This window comes from Nansenia antarctica (assembly GCF_963989245.1).
Source record: "Nansenia antarctica genome assembly, chromosome: 2".
NCBI classification, from domain to species: domain Eukaryota; kingdom Metazoa; phylum Chordata; class Actinopteri; order Argentiniformes; family Microstomatidae; genus Nansenia; species Nansenia antarctica.
The window spans coordinates 25,238,929-25,258,686 of record NC_137675.1 but is presented as its reverse complement, the minus strand read 5'-3'; the positions used below and the strand labels follow the sequence as shown (position 1 = coordinate 25,258,686).

At 42.8% G+C, this 19,758-nt stretch overlaps 1 protein-coding gene across 1 annotated transcript in view; it reads right to left on the bottom strand.

The window, feature by feature from the left end:
- Positions 1 to 1,507: 1,507 nt before the first annotated feature.
- The window catches only part of LOC308150014 (uncharacterized protein), a gene marked incomplete at both ends in the record, with an annotated part of 40,693 nt that continues 22,442 nt past the window's right edge, over positions 1,508 to 19,758 (bottom strand). Inside the window, 12 exons of the mRNA XM_080522887.1 lie at positions 1,508 to 2,016; positions 2,287 to 2,371; positions 2,480 to 2,568; positions 3,309 to 3,379; positions 3,517 to 3,590; positions 4,626 to 4,729; positions 6,828 to 6,922; positions 7,448 to 7,500; positions 7,544 to 7,643; positions 8,043 to 8,164; positions 8,304 to 8,336; positions 15,374 to 15,460. Coding sequence (XP_080379013.1) covers positions 1,508 to 2,016; positions 2,287 to 2,371; positions 2,480 to 2,568; positions 3,309 to 3,379; positions 3,517 to 3,590; positions 4,626 to 4,729; positions 6,828 to 6,922; positions 7,448 to 7,500; positions 7,544 to 7,643; positions 8,043 to 8,164; positions 8,304 to 8,336; positions 15,374 to 15,460 — 1,422 coding nt within the window. The remainder of the gene's footprint in view (positions 2,017 to 2,286; positions 2,372 to 2,479; positions 2,569 to 3,308; positions 3,380 to 3,516; positions 3,591 to 4,625; positions 4,730 to 6,827; positions 6,923 to 7,447; positions 7,501 to 7,543; positions 7,644 to 8,042; positions 8,165 to 8,303; positions 8,337 to 15,373; positions 15,461 to 19,758) is intronic.

The following is a 19,758-nucleotide window of genomic DNA, read 5'->3' as shown; positions in this document are numbered from 1 at the left end:
ACATTGGGAGAAAGGAGGAGATGAGCCAGGATAATAACACACACACACACAAACACACAAACACACACCAACCAAAGCTTAAAATCTTCAGAATTTGTTCTTGGAGGGTTTTTTCATAAAGCAGGAGTTGGCAAGCTAACTTCCATGAATGCTCTGAAACAGTACATTTAGTAATTTCTTATTCATAACAAAAGATTATAGCTGGGTATGTCATTAGTCCTGTTCTATGAAATATTATATTAACCCTCTCTCCTCCACTGTGACTGTGCTGACAACATACTGTACACATGAGAATAGAAACTCACCGTTCTGTCTTCCTCCCAATGTCCTCTCATATGATATTAATATATTTACACACAAAAAGCTATTTTGTGATGAATACAATGCAACTTTAATCAAGAACTGCATCCAATAAAAGCAAAATGAGTGGAATGTATTATACGTGAAAATACTACTTCAGTTACAACGTTCACAATGTGACATATAATATTAACAGAAACACTAATAAAACATTGAGAGGTTAGTGTTAGTTTCAATAAAGCACTCGGTAGGCGATGTTAACATCATGCAGCACAGAAAGGGGAAGAGATAGATAGATAGAGAAAGAGACAGAGACAGACAGAGAGAGAGAGAGAGAGAGAGATAGAGAGAGAGAAAGACAGAGAGAGAGAGAGAGAGAAAGACAGAGAGAGAAAGACAAAGGCAAGTGGGGTCAGTAAACAGTAACAGGGCTTGCAGATCTGAGAGGTCAAAACGGTTGCGTCATGGCAACACAATCACAGCAATTATGCCAGTCCAAAATACCAAGGCAAGTAGGTGGCGTTCCAATACACTGAACCCAAACACATGATCTTGGCTGGAGTAGAGCCTCAATCAATACAAGACGTAGCAACATAAAGAATTGCATACATAAAGTATTGTATATTGTAACTGCACTGTACATAAATGTTATTCCATTGGAGAAACAAACAAAATCTATTTTCATATCAAAGTTTTTTTTTTATATGAACCATCATTTGGTGTCAGCTGGTATCAAGGTAAACAGCGAAATGTCACCAGTAATTGAGATGTTTCTTTTTGACTGTAAACATGGCATTAGTGTATGATTCATAATGCATTGATTTTTAAGACGATACCTATGAACAATAGTAGTCAGGCACGGGTTCAGCACTCACAATTTCTACGGATCCTCACAATATAAACCGACACTGTCTAGAACAGACACGAACAAAAGAACACTATTTTCGAGCTACAGAGATGCACTGGGCTTAGATCTGCTTCAACCATTACACGAGGACCTTTGCTAGAACAAGCTACCCTTAAAATAACCCTGTGGGGTTATGTGGCAAATCTGCATTTCATCCGGTCATACCTTGACCAAAGTCCAAATCACAAAGTCGTTGTAGGTAACTTTAGCACTGTACCACACGGCACACAGGTTATGAGGTTCACCCCATCACCCCATCCCTCACTCATCCTTATCCTTTAACCATATCTTGCAGCTGAACTACTCCTGGGGTGTGGTAGGAGGGGGTGTGGTAGGAGGGTCTCCCTCTTTGGGTTTCTCCTCTTCCACTTTCTTTTCCTCCTTCTCTTCTTTCGCAGGCTCTGCGGACGGGGCGTCCTTCTCTACGGGCGTGTCCACTTTCGTCACCTTTTCTTCCTCTGGTTCCTTCACTTCCGGCTCTTTAACTTCCGGTTCCTTCTCTTCAGACTTCTCCTCTTGTGGTTCCTCTACTTCAGTGGTTTCCTTCAGGGGTTTCTCCTCTTCGTGATCCTGTTTGAGCACATCTTGGTGTTTCATTTGGATCTCTCCACCCTCCTGCTGTTGGAGAGGTATTTCCTCCTCGACTGTGACTTGGTCGGCTTGCAGGGATTCTTGTGTAGCTGCCGTAGGCTGCTCTGCACCATCTTTGTCGTCTTCCACTATCTTTGTTTTGGAGAGAATCTCGTGGAGCTCCACAGACATGAAATATGGCCTTTCTTCAGACCCGTCATTTCTCTCCAGGTCCTCGCCTTTTGAGTGTGAGTGTGTGTGTGTGTGTGTGTGTGTGTGTGTGTGTTTTATGAGGTTAATGTTTCATTGATTGGGTTAGTGGAAAAATACAACAGAACCAAAAAGTGTGGAAAAGGAAGGAAGGCGTGAGAATAAAACGTGAAGTGTGAAAGAAAGAAGGGAAGAAGGGAAGAAGGGAGAAAGAGACAAAGAGACGAAAAAGTCAGAAACATGGCAGGTACAGTGTAAAGGGAATCTCAGATAAAGACGCTAAATAGAGTGTTACTCACAGAAGCAGAGGAAGAGTGTGTCCACACACATGGCGTAAACGCTGAAGAATCCATGGGCGATGAGATAGGAGCCTACCACCACGGTCTGGGCACAGAGGCATATATAGTATAGTGTTATCAACATGTAAACAACCTACAATGGTATACGTTGATATGAAATGTCTATAAGAGCTATTGAAGCACTCTGCCTCACCAGAATAGGAACCCAGTAGTAGTTGAGAGAGGGGGCGGTCTGCTCTACCGCCTTGATCCTCCCGGAGAAGAAGAAGAACGAGCAGATTCCTGAACAGAGAGGAAAGGCTTATGATTTGAAGGAAGTGAAGTGTAGTGGTTTTATATCATGTTATACTGAGAAATGTAAGTCTCTCTACAGTTTGGTGAATCTAGCACTCAAGGAAGGCCCATTTCCTTCCTGTAAGGGATGGGCCAAGATCTATGGCGCAGTGAATAATTCTGACTAAGGACAGGGCCCATAACTAAAAGATTTGTATAATATGATTGGTTCCCAAGAATAGTGACCTCATGACCAGGGACAGGTCTATAAAGATGAGTCGCACCCATCGTTGGGGGCTTCCTGCTTGCTTCTTGCTTTGGGCTATTGCTTCTTGCTTATTGGTCTGCTCATTTATCTCTGCGCTCATGTAACTTGGCTTAATAAAAGGCCTCTTTGGAGACAATTGATCTAAGCTCTTTGTGCTTTGTAAGTTCTACTAAATCTATTAAGAATCAATTATATCCACGACAGAAGGCTGCAGTAGCTGGCAAATATCAAAGATGGTGTACGACGATGAACTTTACTAAAGAGTGCTATTGATCAAGTTTCTCTGCTTGGTTTCTCTGCTTTTGTTTCTATAAATGTCATAACCTTTTGGTTAACCTTTTTTGAAGCAGTACTGATAGTGCCGTGTGATCAATAAGGAAGGAAGTGTCTATCTCATGTCTTTGCTATCTAGAAAGTGACGGAAAGTATTAGCGATGAAATGTATACTACATATGTATATGTAGACTCAAGCCTCACATACCCACAATCCCAACAATGAGGAGCTTTCCCAAAAACAGCAGGAAATCAGTCACCTTGTCCAAGACAGCCACCCTGTAGTGAGAACAGAGAAATGAATTGTATTGAAGTCAAACAGATGGACCAACTGACTTTTTCCCTAGAAGCCGAGATGAAATACATTGTAATACTCTCCAGCAACGGTCCTAAAGTGTCAGAGGTTCGACACTCACCTGACGATGTTCCTCATGAGGAGGAAGAAGGCATCTCTGGCTGAGGGGCAGAAGCTTTTGCCGTAGATCGCGATCTAAAAAGCCATAGGTGGTGTTATAAACAAATATACATACATTCAAGGGTCCTCAGTAACAGAATCTCTCACATTAGTTAAACTTCATCATTAGGCTTAATTAAGTCTCAACCGGCTGTGTTTCTTGTTCGTTGTTGTAATAATATAATATACTGCTAGCTAGGGGTGTAACGGATCACGGATAATCCGTGATCCGTTCGGATCGCCCTCCACGGTTCGGAACGCATGTGTACCGCGGATCAATAGTAAAATCGTTTTTTTTTTCTTTTTTCTTTTTTTCTTTCCTAACACCAGGGGAGCCACCCCTCCTAAATTTCGTTGTTTGGTACCTGTACTGTAGCAATGACAATAAAGACCATTCATTCATTCAAATGTAACCGGTAGAAAAACAATCATGTGCGCTTTATTCTCACTCTCTGCATGTGTACTGAGTTGACAACAACATTCATTCACTCATCTCTGTCCCAATTATATCACGTCATATCACCCGCTAAGCAGCCTGGGTGATTGTGTAAACACACAAAAAAAGTACTCTGTTACTTTGCAGCAGTGATGTTATATATATGTTGTTATATATATATGTTGTTATATATAGATGTTATATATATATATGTGATATATATATCAGTTTTGACATCTTGAATGTTGTTTTTTTGTTTCACACATTAAAAGTGGTGTTTTTACAGAATTCAAGGAAAATATATATGTTTTGTGTTGATCCGAAAAATGATCCGATCCGTGACTCAAAATCCGTGACACGATCCGATCCGTGAGTTAGGTGATCCGTTACACCCCTACTGCTAGCTATGTATATACTGTATATTTCTCCTCAGATTTTTTATTGTATTTGAATTTTGTAACTGTTTATTTTTTTATTTGTTGTATGGCGACCTTGAGTGCCTTGAAAGGCGCCTTATAAAATACATGTATTATTATTATTATTATTATTATTATTATTATTATAAATGTACCAGCCAAATTCTAATGATAATTGATCTTGTATTGATTCAGTGGCGTTGGTCCACAGTCACACACCATGATGTAGGCGTTCCTGTTGAGGAACTTGATGAATTTCTCCAGGCACCAGAAGCAGCACTTCAGACAGCTGAGCATGAATCTGGCACACTTGTTCTGGGCAGCTAGCGGTTGAAGGCACAAACAGGAACAGACCAGAGAGAACATTGGCCTGGCGTTAGAAACACTGTTGCTTACATTTTACGTTTTACATTTTAGACATTTAGCAGACACCTTAATCCAAAAGTGACTTACAACAAGTACATTTGTCTAAGTAAGTGAATCATCAATATATCAGTCAACGTTAAGAAAAAACGAATCTATGCTAGGACCAGGTGCAATCATTGGCAGTCACAATGCTAGAGGGAATACAAAATTTTACAGTAGAGAAACTGTACTGTACTGTGTATGCTTATTGTAATCCTTATTGTAACTGTATAACTGTATATCCTTATTGTAATCCTTATTGTAACTGTATAACTGTATATCCTTATTGTAATCCTTATTGTACCTGTATAACTGTATATCCTTATTGTAATCCTTATTGTACCTGTATAATAATTATAGTACCTCGATAAAGGCAGTTTTTTCAGCATCACACTGTATCAGGAATGAATTGAGGAGGATCGACAGTGCATTTCTCTTTAAAGTCCTACTTTTGCCTTTGACCTAAATAGGTGACATATATATGTGGCAATACAGTGGTGAAGTCAGTGACAACATTGTCTCACAACATCTGGTTCCTACAGGCCACAGGAGAACATAACTCCTCCCCAACAGGAAGTAACAGCTTTGCACAGCTAGCAAGAAACTAGGGGTGGGACGATTAGAAAATGTCATGTCACGATTATCGTGGGCAAAATAATCGCGATCCACGATATTATCGCGAGAATTAAAAAAATAAAATGTTCCCGAGGTCATACAGCAGTCCGCCAACGACTCCAAGGTACCCCGCCCCTGCTGGGAGACCCTGTACACACCCTGGCCCCTGCTGGGAGACCCTGTACACACCCCCGCCCCTGCTGGGAGACCCTGTACACACCCTGGCCCCTGCTGGGAGACCCTGTACACACCCCCGCCCCTGCTGGGAGACCCTGTACACACCCTGGCCCCTGCTGGGAGACCCTGTACACACCCCCGCCCCTGCTGGGAGACCCTGTAGGACTGAAGAGATTGTGGATCCCCCTGAGGGATGATGGGGAACACACACTCCCCCCCTCTCTCTCTCTCTCTCTCTCTCTCTCTCTCTCTCTCTCTCTCTCTCTCTCTCTCTCTCTCTCTCTCTCTCTCTCTCTCTCTCTCTCTCTCTCTCTCTCTCTCTCTCTCTCTCTCTCTCTCTCTCTCTCTCTCTCTCTCTCTCTCTCTCTCTCTCTCTCTCTCTCTCTCTCTCTCTCTCTCTCTCTCTCTCTCTCTCTCTCTCTCTCTCTCTCTCTCTCTCTCTCTCTCTCTCTCTCTCTCTCTCTCTCTCTCTCTCTCTCTCTCTCTCTCTCTCTCTCTCTCTCTCTCTCTCTCTCTCTCTCTCTCTCTCTCTCTCTCTCTCTCAGACCAATAAAACACACTGTAATCACTTAACTTAGATTTTGTTGTATTTTTAGGACATTTAAAGTCAGTAATTCAAATTCAGCTTCTAGTGGCACGTATCTCTGGCCATAATCCGGGTCCTTAATGTGGTATATGAGGTCAAAATCCTAAGTATGACAAAAATGGCTCAAATAGCCCCAGCCCTCTAAGGGTTAAGAAAGAGCAATTCCTTTTCGGCCAATCAGCACCTTTCATTAACGTACCCAAGGAAGTTTAAAGAACGCACTCCCAGTGTTGCCAACTTCCAGAGCCCCTTGGCGACTTAATTAGTCAAAAGCTCAGGAGAGACGAGTAGGGATACAGTCTATGGCGAGCGAGGGTTGCCGTCTCCTCTCTCCCTCAACACTCACTCCCGCGGCCAGTCTGATAGCAGCCGCGGGGAGCGTACCGTTGTGCGCGCGGCTCATGTGAGGAATTGCAATTATATTACAGTAACAGTCGCTAACTTGACTGCAAAAGTAATGTAGACTAGGCTGAAAAATAGCGCCAGACATTTGTTAAACACAGTTTATTCATAACATACGATTATGACGATTATTCAAATAATTAAAATTCTCCACGATTAAGTTATCGTGGGTGTTTTTATCGCGATTAACGATAAAAACGATAATCGTCCCATCCCTACACTCAACAAAATCTCACCTTTGAGCTTGTGGTCCAGGTACTCCAGGACGACCCTGATGACCTGGACCAGGGACAGGATGAGGGACCCAAAGGCGAGGGAGCCAGTGTGGTACCTGGGCAGATGATCGTACATTTGAACAACTTAGCAGACACTTTTTATCTAAAGTGACTTACAATTAGAGACTAGTACAGGGACAGTCTCCCTGGAGTAACTTAGGGCTAAGTGCCTTACTCAAGGGCACACTAGTGGTGGTGTTCCCAGGTGGGATTTGAACTCATGACCTTCTTACTCACTATCCACTAGGCCACCACTACCCCTGACGATTAAGAATAAGAGGGTCAATGAGAGAGCAGGGAATGTGATAGAGGAACTCATCATAAGGGTAGGGTCAAAGTATATCTCATTACTCAAAGCAAATCAATTTATATATGCAATAACTTGCTATCTCTTTGTGACTATTGACAAACACACACACACACATGCGCACACACACACACACAATAATTTTACTCTCACTACACATCTCACGAAATTGTGTAAAGTCACATAACAATAAACTTGAAACTTGAAAATGTAAAAAACACACACACACACACACACACACACACACACACACACCACCACCAACAACTCTAACCTGAGGGCCCGGCTGAGTGAAGAGAAGATGGGGTAGGCGGGGATGTCCTCTGGCTTCTTAAGGGGCAGACAGGGGTCAAGGGTCAGGGAGACAAACGTACGAGTTGAGCTTCTTGGCCAACAGGCGGTGGCTCCAGGAACTGGGGGAGTTGGGGTTGGGGTCCACGGGGGGCTCCAGGTCACGGGACAGCTCATAGCTGGGGAGGGGAGGGACGGAGAGAGAGAAGGGTCAGACTGGGACTTCAAATGTCAAAGGTTGAAAAATATATATATTTTCCTCAATATTAGTCCTCAATTATTTTCCATCTTTCTCATCGAGGGTTGTTTGTTACAAAGCATGATGCATATAGACACATAATAATAATAATACATTTATTTTATAAGGCGCCTTTCATGGCACTCAAGGTCGCCGTACAACAACAAATTTAAAAACTGTTACAAAATTCGAAAATACAAAATACATAGAAATATACAGTATAAAACATACATGAAACATTATGTTTTTTAAAAATCACTTGAATGTCTGCCACAGACTAGACAGATATATTGACTCCCCCAGTCTAAACAAAGCATGTGTGTGTGAGTCTCTCTCTCACCTCTCCTGGTCTGTGAGCAGCGTGTGGGCCTGTAGCCAGGCAGAGATACCAGGGTGGACTGGGAGGTTGTACTGGGAACACGAAGTCTGGAGCTGGTGAATCTGGGACAGGATCTCAAACTCCTGTTAAGAGACAGGTGAGAACATAATGGTCATGATTATGTCTCTCTCTCTCTCTCACACCGTACGGTGGTTTATGTTACTGAGGTGGGTTAATGGCATCGAGTGGCTGTAGTTCTTTGAAGAACCTCTAGAGGGAGACACTTACGCGCTTCTCAAAGTTGATGAGTCCACCCTGTGAACAGAGAAAAAAGTTGCCATTGGGCACACAGTGAGTAATTTAGAGAAAAAATAACGCACATCCTCCTGTCTTCGGTGCTGAGCTATAACTGACAGTGCAGTAATATTTAGTACAAAACAAGGTAGCACGCACTCACTTTTCGTTGCTCCAATTTTTATTTAGCAAGCAGCAAGTAAAAATAGACGTTTCGACCGTGAGGTCTTCTTCAGTATAGCAGGAAACAGAAAACAATGTCTTTTTTAGACAAATGTGACATTGACAATCATTAGCCCCACCTGGTGTGTTGGAGCACGTATCAGTGTAGACATGATTTAGAACAAGATTCACAAAAAATTACATGATTACATAGTATTGTTTTTTTCTTCTTTTTCTTTTTTGTATAAACATACAAGATTTAGAAAATATATCTCTCCAAGGAAATCAGATCCTAACTTGATTTCAACCTTCATGTTGACTACATCACCAAAAACACAAACACATTTTCATAGACAGGCTATATTCAAATTTGATTTCAACCTTCATGTTGACTACATCACCAAAAACACAAACAAATGTTCATAGACAGGCTATACTCAAATTTTCATAGACAGGCTATACTCATAGACCCTCTGTTTTACAAAAAGGGCCTGATATCGAAGTCTTCATTTAAGCCTACAGGTGCCATTGTTAGTAAAGTAGTCAATCCACCACACTTCTCTTTTTAGGAGAAGATTATCTATGTCACCTCCCCGTCTGGGGTAATGCACTTTTTCAATTCCTAGATATCTTAAAGATGAAACATTGTGCGTTGCCTGTTTAAAGTGTACCGCTACTGGACTTTTCTCGTCCCCATTACGAATAGTGCTCCTGTGTTCCGCAATGCGGGTCTTTAAGGCCCGTGTAGTTTTTCCGACATAAGCTTTTCCACAGGGACACTTGAGCATGTAAATAACATGAGTAGTTGAGCAGGTTATTTTTCCTTCTATTTTAACCTGTTGTCCTGTAGTAGGATGATAAAAGAAATTACATTTTTCCGTAAAGTGACACTGGGCACAAGACCCACAGCGTCTGTTCCCATCAGGTAAATCATCTAAGAAAGTATGCATTTTCTTGGGCGGCAAGTCAGACTTCACCACAATGTCTCTAATATTAGGTGCCCTTCTATACACTAGACAGGGGGGTACCTGAAACGATTTATCTAGTGTTGGATCCGAACTCAGCAGATGCCAATGTTTTTTTATCGTTTTTTTCAAAAAGTTACCAAGAGGTGAGTATTGTGTCACACATAGCACTGGTTGTACTGTATTTTCTTTTTTATTAGTCTGCAAGCACTCATCTTGAGTCTTCAGACTAACTTTCTCAGCTGCTTTGTCTACAATGTCCTGTGTATCCTCTGCTTGTAAACATATTTTTCAAAGTCTCTGTCTGTTCCTGGAATGACTTCTCTGTACTGCAGATCCTCCGGATTCTATAGAACTGGCTAATAGGTAAACAGTTTTTTAAAGGAGTAGGATGAAACGAATCACTTTTCAATAAAGAGTTTCTATAACAAGGTTTTCTATATACATCTGTTTGGAATGTACCATTTTGTCTTGTGATACTAATATCCCAAAAATTTACTTGGTGCTGGTCATGCTCCATAGTACATTTTAGATGTTCATTTTTCACATTTAGAAAGTTAAAGAAATTAAGTAGTGTCGTTTCATCCCCTGTCCACAGTATACAGATGTCATCAATATATCTCTTCCACATTTTGATGTAGGGTAGAAACACATTTTCCGTCGAGTTAAATACATAGTTCTGTTCAAAAAGACCCATATATATATTCGCTATGGACGGGCTGGCTTTGCTGCCCATACTCACACCCTTGATTTGTAGATAGTTCTCGTCTTGGAACATGAAGTAGTTGTGTGTGAGTAGAGTCTCAGTCAGCTCAATAAGAACATGAGTTTCTGGTTTCGAACCTGGTGGTCGCTGGTTCAGGAACAGAGTCAGAGCTTCTAGGGCCCCTGTATGGGGTACTGAGGTGTACAGGGATTCCACATCAAAACAGGCCATGTAGGTCACAGCAGTTGGATCTTGGATAGATTTTAGAGTCTTCAATAGGTCCGTTGAATCCTGTGTAAAGGATGGGAGAGATTTCACTATTGGTTGTAGGAAAAAATCCACAAAGGAAGATATATTTTCAGTGAGAGATCCTATTGCTGCCACTATTGGTCTACCTTTTGGCTGGATCGGATCTTTATGCACTTTGGGTAGGCAGTAGAATACTGGAGTGATTGGGTGTTCAATTTTTAGAAACTCATATTCCTTTTTGGTCAAAAGGTCATTGTCCAACCAGTTTTGTAGTTGTTGATGAATCTCATTTTTGAAAACAGATGTTGGATTTCCCGACAGTTTTCTATAGTGTTTTTCATCTCTTAGTTGGCGGTGTATTTCTTTTTCATAGTCACTCCTGTTTGGAACTACTATCGCTCCTCCTTTGTCTGCATTTTTAATAATCAATGATGTATCTTTTGACAGTGTATTCAGTGCCTCCCTTTCATCTTTAGTTAGATTATTATACACCTTATATTCTTTTCTCTTCTTAAAAGAGTTTCTAACATCTTGTTCCACAAGTCTGCAGTATGTATCAATAGATGCATTTCTATGCTTGGGTGGAATGAAGGTAGATCTCTTCCGGAATTTATTCGAATATTCTGGTGATTTAGTTTCAGTTATAGAGTCTGTTGTAGTTGGCATATCAACCTTGTTACTCTTTAAAAAATCCTTTAATCTTATGGATCGAAAAAACTTATGAAAGTCAATAATAGTGTTGAACTCATTGCAGTCAGTCGTTGGTACAAAAGATAAACCTTTTTTAAGAGCTGACTCACATGCAGTGGAGAGACTTGTCGCTCAAGTTCATAATGTTGATCATCTCCTGGTGGAGTTGCGGGTCCCGTAGTAGGTCCTTTCGCCTCCCCGTTTTCCTCTGCCCCCTGCGGCATTTCTTCCTCGTCCTCGTCGTGTCGTCTGGTCTCCTCGGTTCCGGCCGTCGCCTCTTTCTAAAAAAGTGGCACCGTAGGATGTAGGTCCGCTTGTCTCCGAGGTGGTGTCCAAATCTGTTGTAGAGGAGTGAATCACAGAGTTCGTGTTTGTAAGGAGATTCTTTTCCCTCTTTTCTTTCGATATCCTCCACATATATACTTCATTGTTTTCATAAGCCTTGGCATCTCTTTGAAATTTCCAAACTTTCTTAGCTTTAGTTTCCTTCTCCACTTTGTTTTTATATTCCTCCAATTCATTTTTGATTTCGGTTATGGACCGGCTATCCAGCCAACTACAACAGACTCTATAACTGAAACTAAATCACCAGAATATTCGAATAAATTCCGGAAGAGATCTACCTTCATTCCACCCAAGCATAGAAATGCATCTATTGATACATACTGCAGACTTGTGGAACAAGATGTTAGAAACTCTTTTAAGAAGAGAAAAGAATATAAGGTGTATAACAATCTAACTAAAGATGAAAGGGAGGCACTGAATACACTGTCAAAAGATACATCATTGATTATTAAAAATGCAGACAAAGGAGGAGCGATAGTAGTTCCAAACAGGAGTGACTATGAAAAAGAAATACACCGCCAACTAAGAGATGAAAAACACTATAGAAAACTGTCGGGAAATCCAACATCTGTTTTCAAAAATGAGATTCATCAACAACTACAAAACTGGTTGGACAATGACCTTTTGACCAAAAAGGAATATGAGTTTCTAAAAATTGAACACCCAATCACTCCAGTATTCTACTGCCTACCCAAAGTGCATAAAGATCCGATCCAGCCAAAAGGTAGACCAATAGTGGCAGCAATAGGATCTCTCACTGAAAATATATCTTCCTTTGTGGATTTTTTCCTACAACCAATAGTGAAATCTCTCCCATCCTTTACACAGGATTCAACGGACCTATTGAAGACTCTAAAATCTATCCAAGATCCAACTGCTGTGACCTACATGGCCTGTTTTGATGTGGAATCCCTGTACACCTCAGTACCCCATACAGGGGCCCTAGAAGCTCTGACTCTGTTCCTGAACCAGCGACCACCAGGTTCGAAACCAGAAACTCATGTTCTTATTGAGCTGACTGAGACTCTACTCACACACAACTACTTCATGTTCCAAGACGAGAACTATCTACAAATCAAGGGTGTGAGTATGGGCAGCAAAGCCAGCCCGTCCATAGCGAATATATATATGGGTCTTTTTGAACAGAACTATGTATTTAACTCGACGGAAAATGTGTTTCTACCCTACATCAAAATGTGGAAGAGATATATTGATGACATCTGTATACTGTGGACAGGGGATGAAACGACACTACTTAATTTCTTTAACTTTCTAAATGTGAAAAATGAACATCTAAAATGTACTATGGAGCATGACCAGCACCAAGTAAATTTTTGGGATATTAGTATCACAAGACAAAATGGTACATTCCAAACAGATGTATATAGAAAACCTTGTTATAGAAACTCTTTATTGAAAAGTGATTCGTTTCATCCTACTCCTTTAAAAAACTGTTTACCTATTAGCCAGTTCTATAGAATCCGGAGGATCTGCAGTACAGAGAAGTCATTCCAGGAACAGACAGAGACTTTGAAAAATATGTTTACAAGCAGAGGATACACAGGACATTGTAGACAAAGCAGCTGAGAAAGTTAGTCTGAAGACTCAAGATGAGTGCTTGCAGACTAATAAAAAAGAAAATACAGTACAACCAGTGCTATGTGTGACACAATACTCACCTCTTGGTAACTTTTTGAAAAAAACGATAAAAAAACATTGGCATCTGCTGAGTTCGGATCCAACACTAGATAAATCGTTTCAGGTACCCCCCTGTCTAGTGTATAGAAGGGCACCTAATATTAGAGACATTGTGGTGAAGTCTGACTTGCCGCCCAAGAAAATGCATACTTTCTTAGATGATTTACCTGATGGGAACAGACGCTGTGGGTCTTGTGCCCAGTGTCACTTTACGGAAAAATGTAATTTCTTTTATCATCCTACTACAGGACAACAGGTTAAAATAGAAGGAAAAATAACCTGCTCAACTACTCATGTTATTTACATGCTCAAGTGTCCCTGTGGAAAAGCTTATGTCGGAAAAACTACACGGGCCTTAAAGACCCGCATTGCGGAACACAGGAGCACTATTCGTAATGGGGACGAGAAAAGTCCAGTAGCGGTACACTTTAAACAGGCAAAGCACAATGTCTCATCTTTAAGATATCTAGGAATTGAAAAAGTGCATTACCCCAGACGGGGAGGTGACATAGATAATCTTCTCCTAAAAAGAGAAGTGTGGTGGATTGACTACTTGAAAACAATGGCACCTGTAGGCTTAAATGAAGACTTCGATATCAAGCCTTTTTTGTAAAACAGAGGGTCTATGAGTATAGCCTGTCTATGAAAATTTTAGTATAGCCTGTCTATGAACATTTGTTTGTGTTTTTGGTGATGTAGTCAACATGAAGGTTGAAATCAAATTTGAATATAGCCTGTCTATGAAAATGTGTTTGTGTTTTTGGTGATGTAGTCAACATGAAGGTTGAAATCAAGTTAGGATCTGATTTCCTTGGAGAGGTATATTTTCTAAATATTGTATGTTTATACAAAAAAGAAAAAGAAGAAAAAAACAATACTATGTAATCATGTAATTTTTTGTGAATCTTGTTCTAAATCATGTCTACACTGATACGTGCTCCAACACACCAGGTGGGGCTAATGATTGTCAATGTCACATTTGTCTAAAAAAGACATTGTTTTCTGTTTCCTGCTATACTGAAGAAGACCTCACGGTCGAAACGTCTATTTTTACTTGCTGCTTGCTAAATAAAAATTGGAGCAACGAAAAGTGAGTGCGGGCTACCTTGTTTTGTACACACAGTGAGTAATGCCATCATGTCAGAACTAAAGGTAGCAAAAGAAGCTAATAAATATTAGTAAATCACTAAGAGAACGGAGAATAAGCGGCCTTGGGTTTGAGAAAGGCGCTATATAAATCTAAGCTACTATTATTATTATTATTATTATTATTAGAATAAGCCAAAATGGTAGCAAAATTACATGCTATTCTGACCACCTAAAAGTCTGAGATGGGATTCATTAAATGCATTCATTAAATGCATTACAAAACATGACATACAGTAGCAGTGGGTTAGAGGTACAGAAAGAGAGAAGGGTGTAAATTAAAGCTAGTATTATTATTATTATTATTTATATCTAAAACAACGCTCTCTCTATGGCTGTGCTTTGCTGACCTGTGCAATGGCGATCCACCTCTCGATGACCCGGGCCCGATGGGCGGAGCGAGCGCGGGGGGAGAAGAGTGGGGAGCCGGGGACGGGGGTGGAGGGGGGGGGTGGGAGGCGAGGGGGCGTGGTGAGGGTTGGAGGGGCACAGGAGCGAGGTGATGACCCGGTTGGTGACGGCGTTGAACTGGGCCACGGTGGCGCGGACGCTGGGCGCCAGGTTCTTCTTGTCTCTCTGGGACCAAACGCAGCCCAGACACTGGAACGGAACCACTCTGACAAACAGCTCCTAGGAGAGGAAGAGAGAAGGAGGGAGGGAGGGAGGGAGGAAGGGAAAGAGAGAAGGATGGAGGGAGGGAGGGAGAGATGGATGGAGGGAAGGAGAGAAAGAGAGAAGGATGGAGGGAAGGAGGGAGGGAGGAAGAGAAAGAGAGATGTATGGTAGAGAGAGAAAGAGAGAAGGATGGGAGGGAGGGAGAGAAAGAGAGAAGGGGGGAGGGAGGGAGAGAAAGAGAGAAGGGTGGAGGGAGGGAGAGAAAGAGAGAAGCATGGAGGGAGGGGGGAAAGAGAGAAAGAGAGATGCATGGTAGAGAGAGAAAGAGGGGAAGCTTTGTGAGCTTTGTAAATCTTTTTTTTTCTTTTAAAGGTTGCAGGGGTCATGGAGGTGATTGACACTTACAGCGTCCAATCTGGTTAACTGCTCTGCCACGTCCGTCACGGGGAAATCCATAAAGTCGTTCTGTTCCTCTTTTGTACCTCCACGGTGTCTGTGAGGGCGGTATCCAGCATGGTAAGGACAGTCAGGTAGGTGCCCAGGTAAGGAACAACACCACTGGCGGAGCTCTGTGGGAACAACAAGACAGTGTGTCATTCCATACGGCTTACATAAGCCCAGATCATGTTTATACATAACACAGACACAGACACACACACACACACACACACACATACACATGCACACTCACATGCACATGCACACACACACAGACACACCCACACATGCGCGCACACATGCATGCACACACACACACACACACACACCAGGCACGTGCCGTGAGCTTTTAGATTGGGTAAGCATAAAATATAGACGTTAGACATACACGCTATCAGTGAACGCAGTTTCAAGGAAATGCAATTTTGATGCCCTAGAACCCGCTAATAAACGGTAGTGTCACTTTGTGATCAGATTACCAAAAAAAAAAAAAAGTTGCCAGTTTCGACTATATCAGGGGTGCTCATTGCAAACGCAGTTAACGCACACACGCACAACACAGACACACACCGTTTCCAACCTCCATACTAAACTCACAACACACTTTCTTTTCACACTTTGTCACACAAGCACTTGACATCACATCACAAACCCTCCCTCTCTATCTCTCTCAAACACTTTTGGTCCAGAACCAATGTCACGGACAGCGACATTAGGCCTATCTCAGCGATTGATTAAGCAGCTCTCTCTCCAAACACGACGGCACAGGCCGACATTCAAAGGTATAAGCAGAGGAAGTCTTAAATAAGAAACCATAACCAGCAGCACAGAAGTACCCAAACCATATAGCTAAACAAGCACAGATCGCCACCAGCCTCGCGAATCATATAAATCATATAAACCAGCAAAGAAGCCATGACGTAAATGTAAAAATGATATCTTACCTTTACTTGAAAACGAGGTCCATTCGCCTCTCCTTGCGAAGGAACACCTCTGTCACTTTAGTGTAAAAGTCACTCGCCTGTTGCAGTTTGGAAAGTCCAGTCTACAAAATCCCTTTAGGTCGCTGACACTGACAGTAATGTCCATATTCGCAAGTTATCCTTATTGATTAGATCGTTTGAGCTAGCATAAACTATTCTGCCGGGCGAGAGAAAGTAGTGTGAACTATGTGAACTTGTGAACTTGAAAATGATAGCCAATCAGTAGCTCTTATCGGAATGAAAGAACTACTCTGATTGGCTGAAAGCATGCTTACCCTGGTCACATTAAACAACGGGCTGAGGCATCGGAAAAAAAGTAAAAAGACATTTTCACGCATTCGAATGTACGCGAGGGAAAGCAGAGAGAGGAGTGCTTTACTGTGCTTATAATGCAGAGTAGGAAGTGCTTTACTCCTACAGGTGGCGCTAAAAATGCAACATCAAAATGAATGACTCCTGCTGCCCTGGGACCTAAAATACGACTCTTTTAATGAAAACAAACAAACGGTTACAAGCACTTTTATTTTAATATTTTCACGGTCCTTTTTTCTTTTTTCGTTGGGTAAGCACTGCTTACCCTGCTTATATGGACGGCACGTCCCTGACACACACACACACACACACACACACACACACACACACACACACACACACACACACACACATTACTTAACCTATGGACATCACGTTCATATGACATTCTGGTGTCATTCTAGTGCAAGGGACACAAAGGGTCTTGTGACTTAAAACTTTTCTAATCGGAAAAGGGATTTTTATTCTATTCTATTCCTAGGCCATCCGGCTGTGGCCCATCATAGACATGCTGCATGTGACTAACAGGAGAAGTAGATGAAGGAGGAATGACGAGACCATTAAGCTTCATGTCTCCTTGCTTCCCCTTTTCTTTCAGATTCAGATTCAGATTCAGATTCAGATAACGTTTATTGCCATTATGCATACACATATAGGAATTTGCTTTGGCATTACAGTAAGTGCGTTTATACTTTTTTTTCACGTGTATACAAAAACAAATGCAAAAAACAGGACAACACAGGACAGACAACAGTGCATTGGATAGTGCAACATATATAAAGTGCAGTGCAGAGTTTTTACAGTGAGTCCAGTGCATATTCAGTCCTGGGCAGACTTGGGGGCGGGGGGGAGGGGGAAGCCAGAGTCATTTATCAGCCTGGCGGCTGAGGGGAAGAAACTGAGCCTGTGGCGGGCCTTCAGTGCCTTAGGCAGCCGCAACCTTCTTCCAGAGGGAAGCAGGGTGAGGAGGCCGTGGCCGGGGTGGAAGGGGTCTGCCATGATCTTCCTTGCCCTCCTCAGAGCCCTGGTGTCATGCAGGGAGTTGAGGGAGGGCAAGGGACAGCCGATCACCCTCTCTGCTGAACGTAACACCCGCTGCAACTTGGCCTTGTCCTTGGTCGTTGCAGCAGGGAACCAGGTGATGATGGAGTGGGTGAGGATGGACTCTATGATGGCCGTGTAAAACTGGACCATCATGGACCTCGGCAGCCTGAATTTCCTCAGCTGCCGGAGGAAGAACATCCTCTTCTGGGCCTTCTTCGTGAGGGGGGAGGGTGGGGGTAGCAGGAGGGACATTGGCCCCCCTGGGGGACAGGGGTGGTGGTTGTAGCCGGTGGGGGGTGGAGGGAGAGGGCGGGGGTGGGCGGGAACCTCTATTTCTCAAACCTACAGTAGAACTCGTTCAGCTCGTTAGCGAGAGGGAGGTTGTCGGACATCAGCGGGGACTTGGGTTTGTAGTTGGTGATGGTCTTTAGGCCTTTCCAGACGGAGGCGGAATCCCCCTCAGAGAGCTGTTGCTGCAGCTTCTCCGAAAAGCGATGCTTCGCCTCCTTCACCGCTTTGGCGAACCTGTACTTGGCCTGCTTGACCCGGTCCACGTCCCCACTGCGCCTAGCCAACTCCTTCTCTGACCTCAGACGCCTTAGTTGGGATGAAAACCAGGGCTTGTCGTTGTTGAAAGACTTCCTGGAGCGGAGGGGGACACACACCTCCTCGCCAAAGCTGATAAATGATGTAACAGTGTCTGTGTATACATCCAGATTGTTACCAGCCTCTGGCCCCGCCCACTCCACCAAGTCCTGGTCACAGCCTGCACTCTCCAACCAGGCGCAGAGTCGCTCACATGCCTCACTGGACCACACCCTGAAGCGCCGTACAACAGGCTTAGAGAGGTTTAACCTCTGCCTGTAGCGAGGGATCAGGTGTATGAGGATGTGGTCACTGTGGCCCAATGCGGCACGGGGGACAGAATGGTAGGCTTGTCGAGCTGTACTTCCTAAAGCATTCCTCCTTTGCTGTGCCAACAGTATTATTCTGGTCTTGTTTTCCATTCGTTGGCGCTCTTTGGGTAACAAATGAGGAACCTAGATGATGGTGGTTGTTTTTTTCAATGAAATGTGGACAGTATGACTGAATATCATGCGCTAATAAACATCAAAGCTTCACAGTATGCAAAATCCATCATGTTTTTAAAGTGAAATGTTTGGCTTGGTGTACTGCAGTCAGCTCTACAGACAGTCTTACCATCTGTTTGGATATATATATATATCAGGGTTTCCGTTAACCGGTAATTACCGGTCTTTGTCCGGTAAAATTTGTTGAAGTCCGACAAATTGAAAACTCGTCGGACATAATGTCCGGTGAAAATAACTCCCTCTAAGCACAATTTGAATACAATTCGCTTTAGCGAATTTTGGCTTCGGGCCACCATTTTCAGCTGAGCACCAAACACACACACACTCATACACGCACAACACTGCCCGAGAGAGAAGGACCCGCCCCCTTTAGTTAGCCTGCCCGAGAGAGAAGGACCCGCCCCCTTTAGTTAGCCTGCCCGAGAGAGAAGGACCCGCCCCCTTTAGTTGGCCTATAGGCTAACTAAAGGGGGCGGGTCCTTCTCTCTCGGGCAGTGTTGTGTGTGTGTGTTGCTCAGCTGAAAATGGTGTCCCGAAGCGGAGCGCCTTAACTTTATCGCACAATAACAAGGATAACAAACGAAACGGACAACATTTACACTATGGAGACAAACTTCAGCGATATGATCTAACAGCCGGTCTTCAGGACGACATACAAAAACAGTTATGTTCTCCTCATTGTCATACTCCCGAGTCCGATTAAGTATGATTTGACAGGCAGCTAAACGAAATGCCTTCCCAACCAGCGAGACCTGGGGGGTATTCCATCAACGTCGCTAAAGGAAAATCCTGGCTTATTTTTGATAACTCTCGCAAGATTTATCGGAATATGCCTGTATATTTTTAGGAACCCTCGCGAGACTTTGTCAGACTAAACCTGGATTTTCTTTTAGCGATGTTGATGGAATACCCCCCTGGTTATAGAAATGACGTTGTTTTATTGATAAAAAAAAGGGTAAAACTGGAAAGAGAAAATAGAAAACTCACATTAATCCCAAA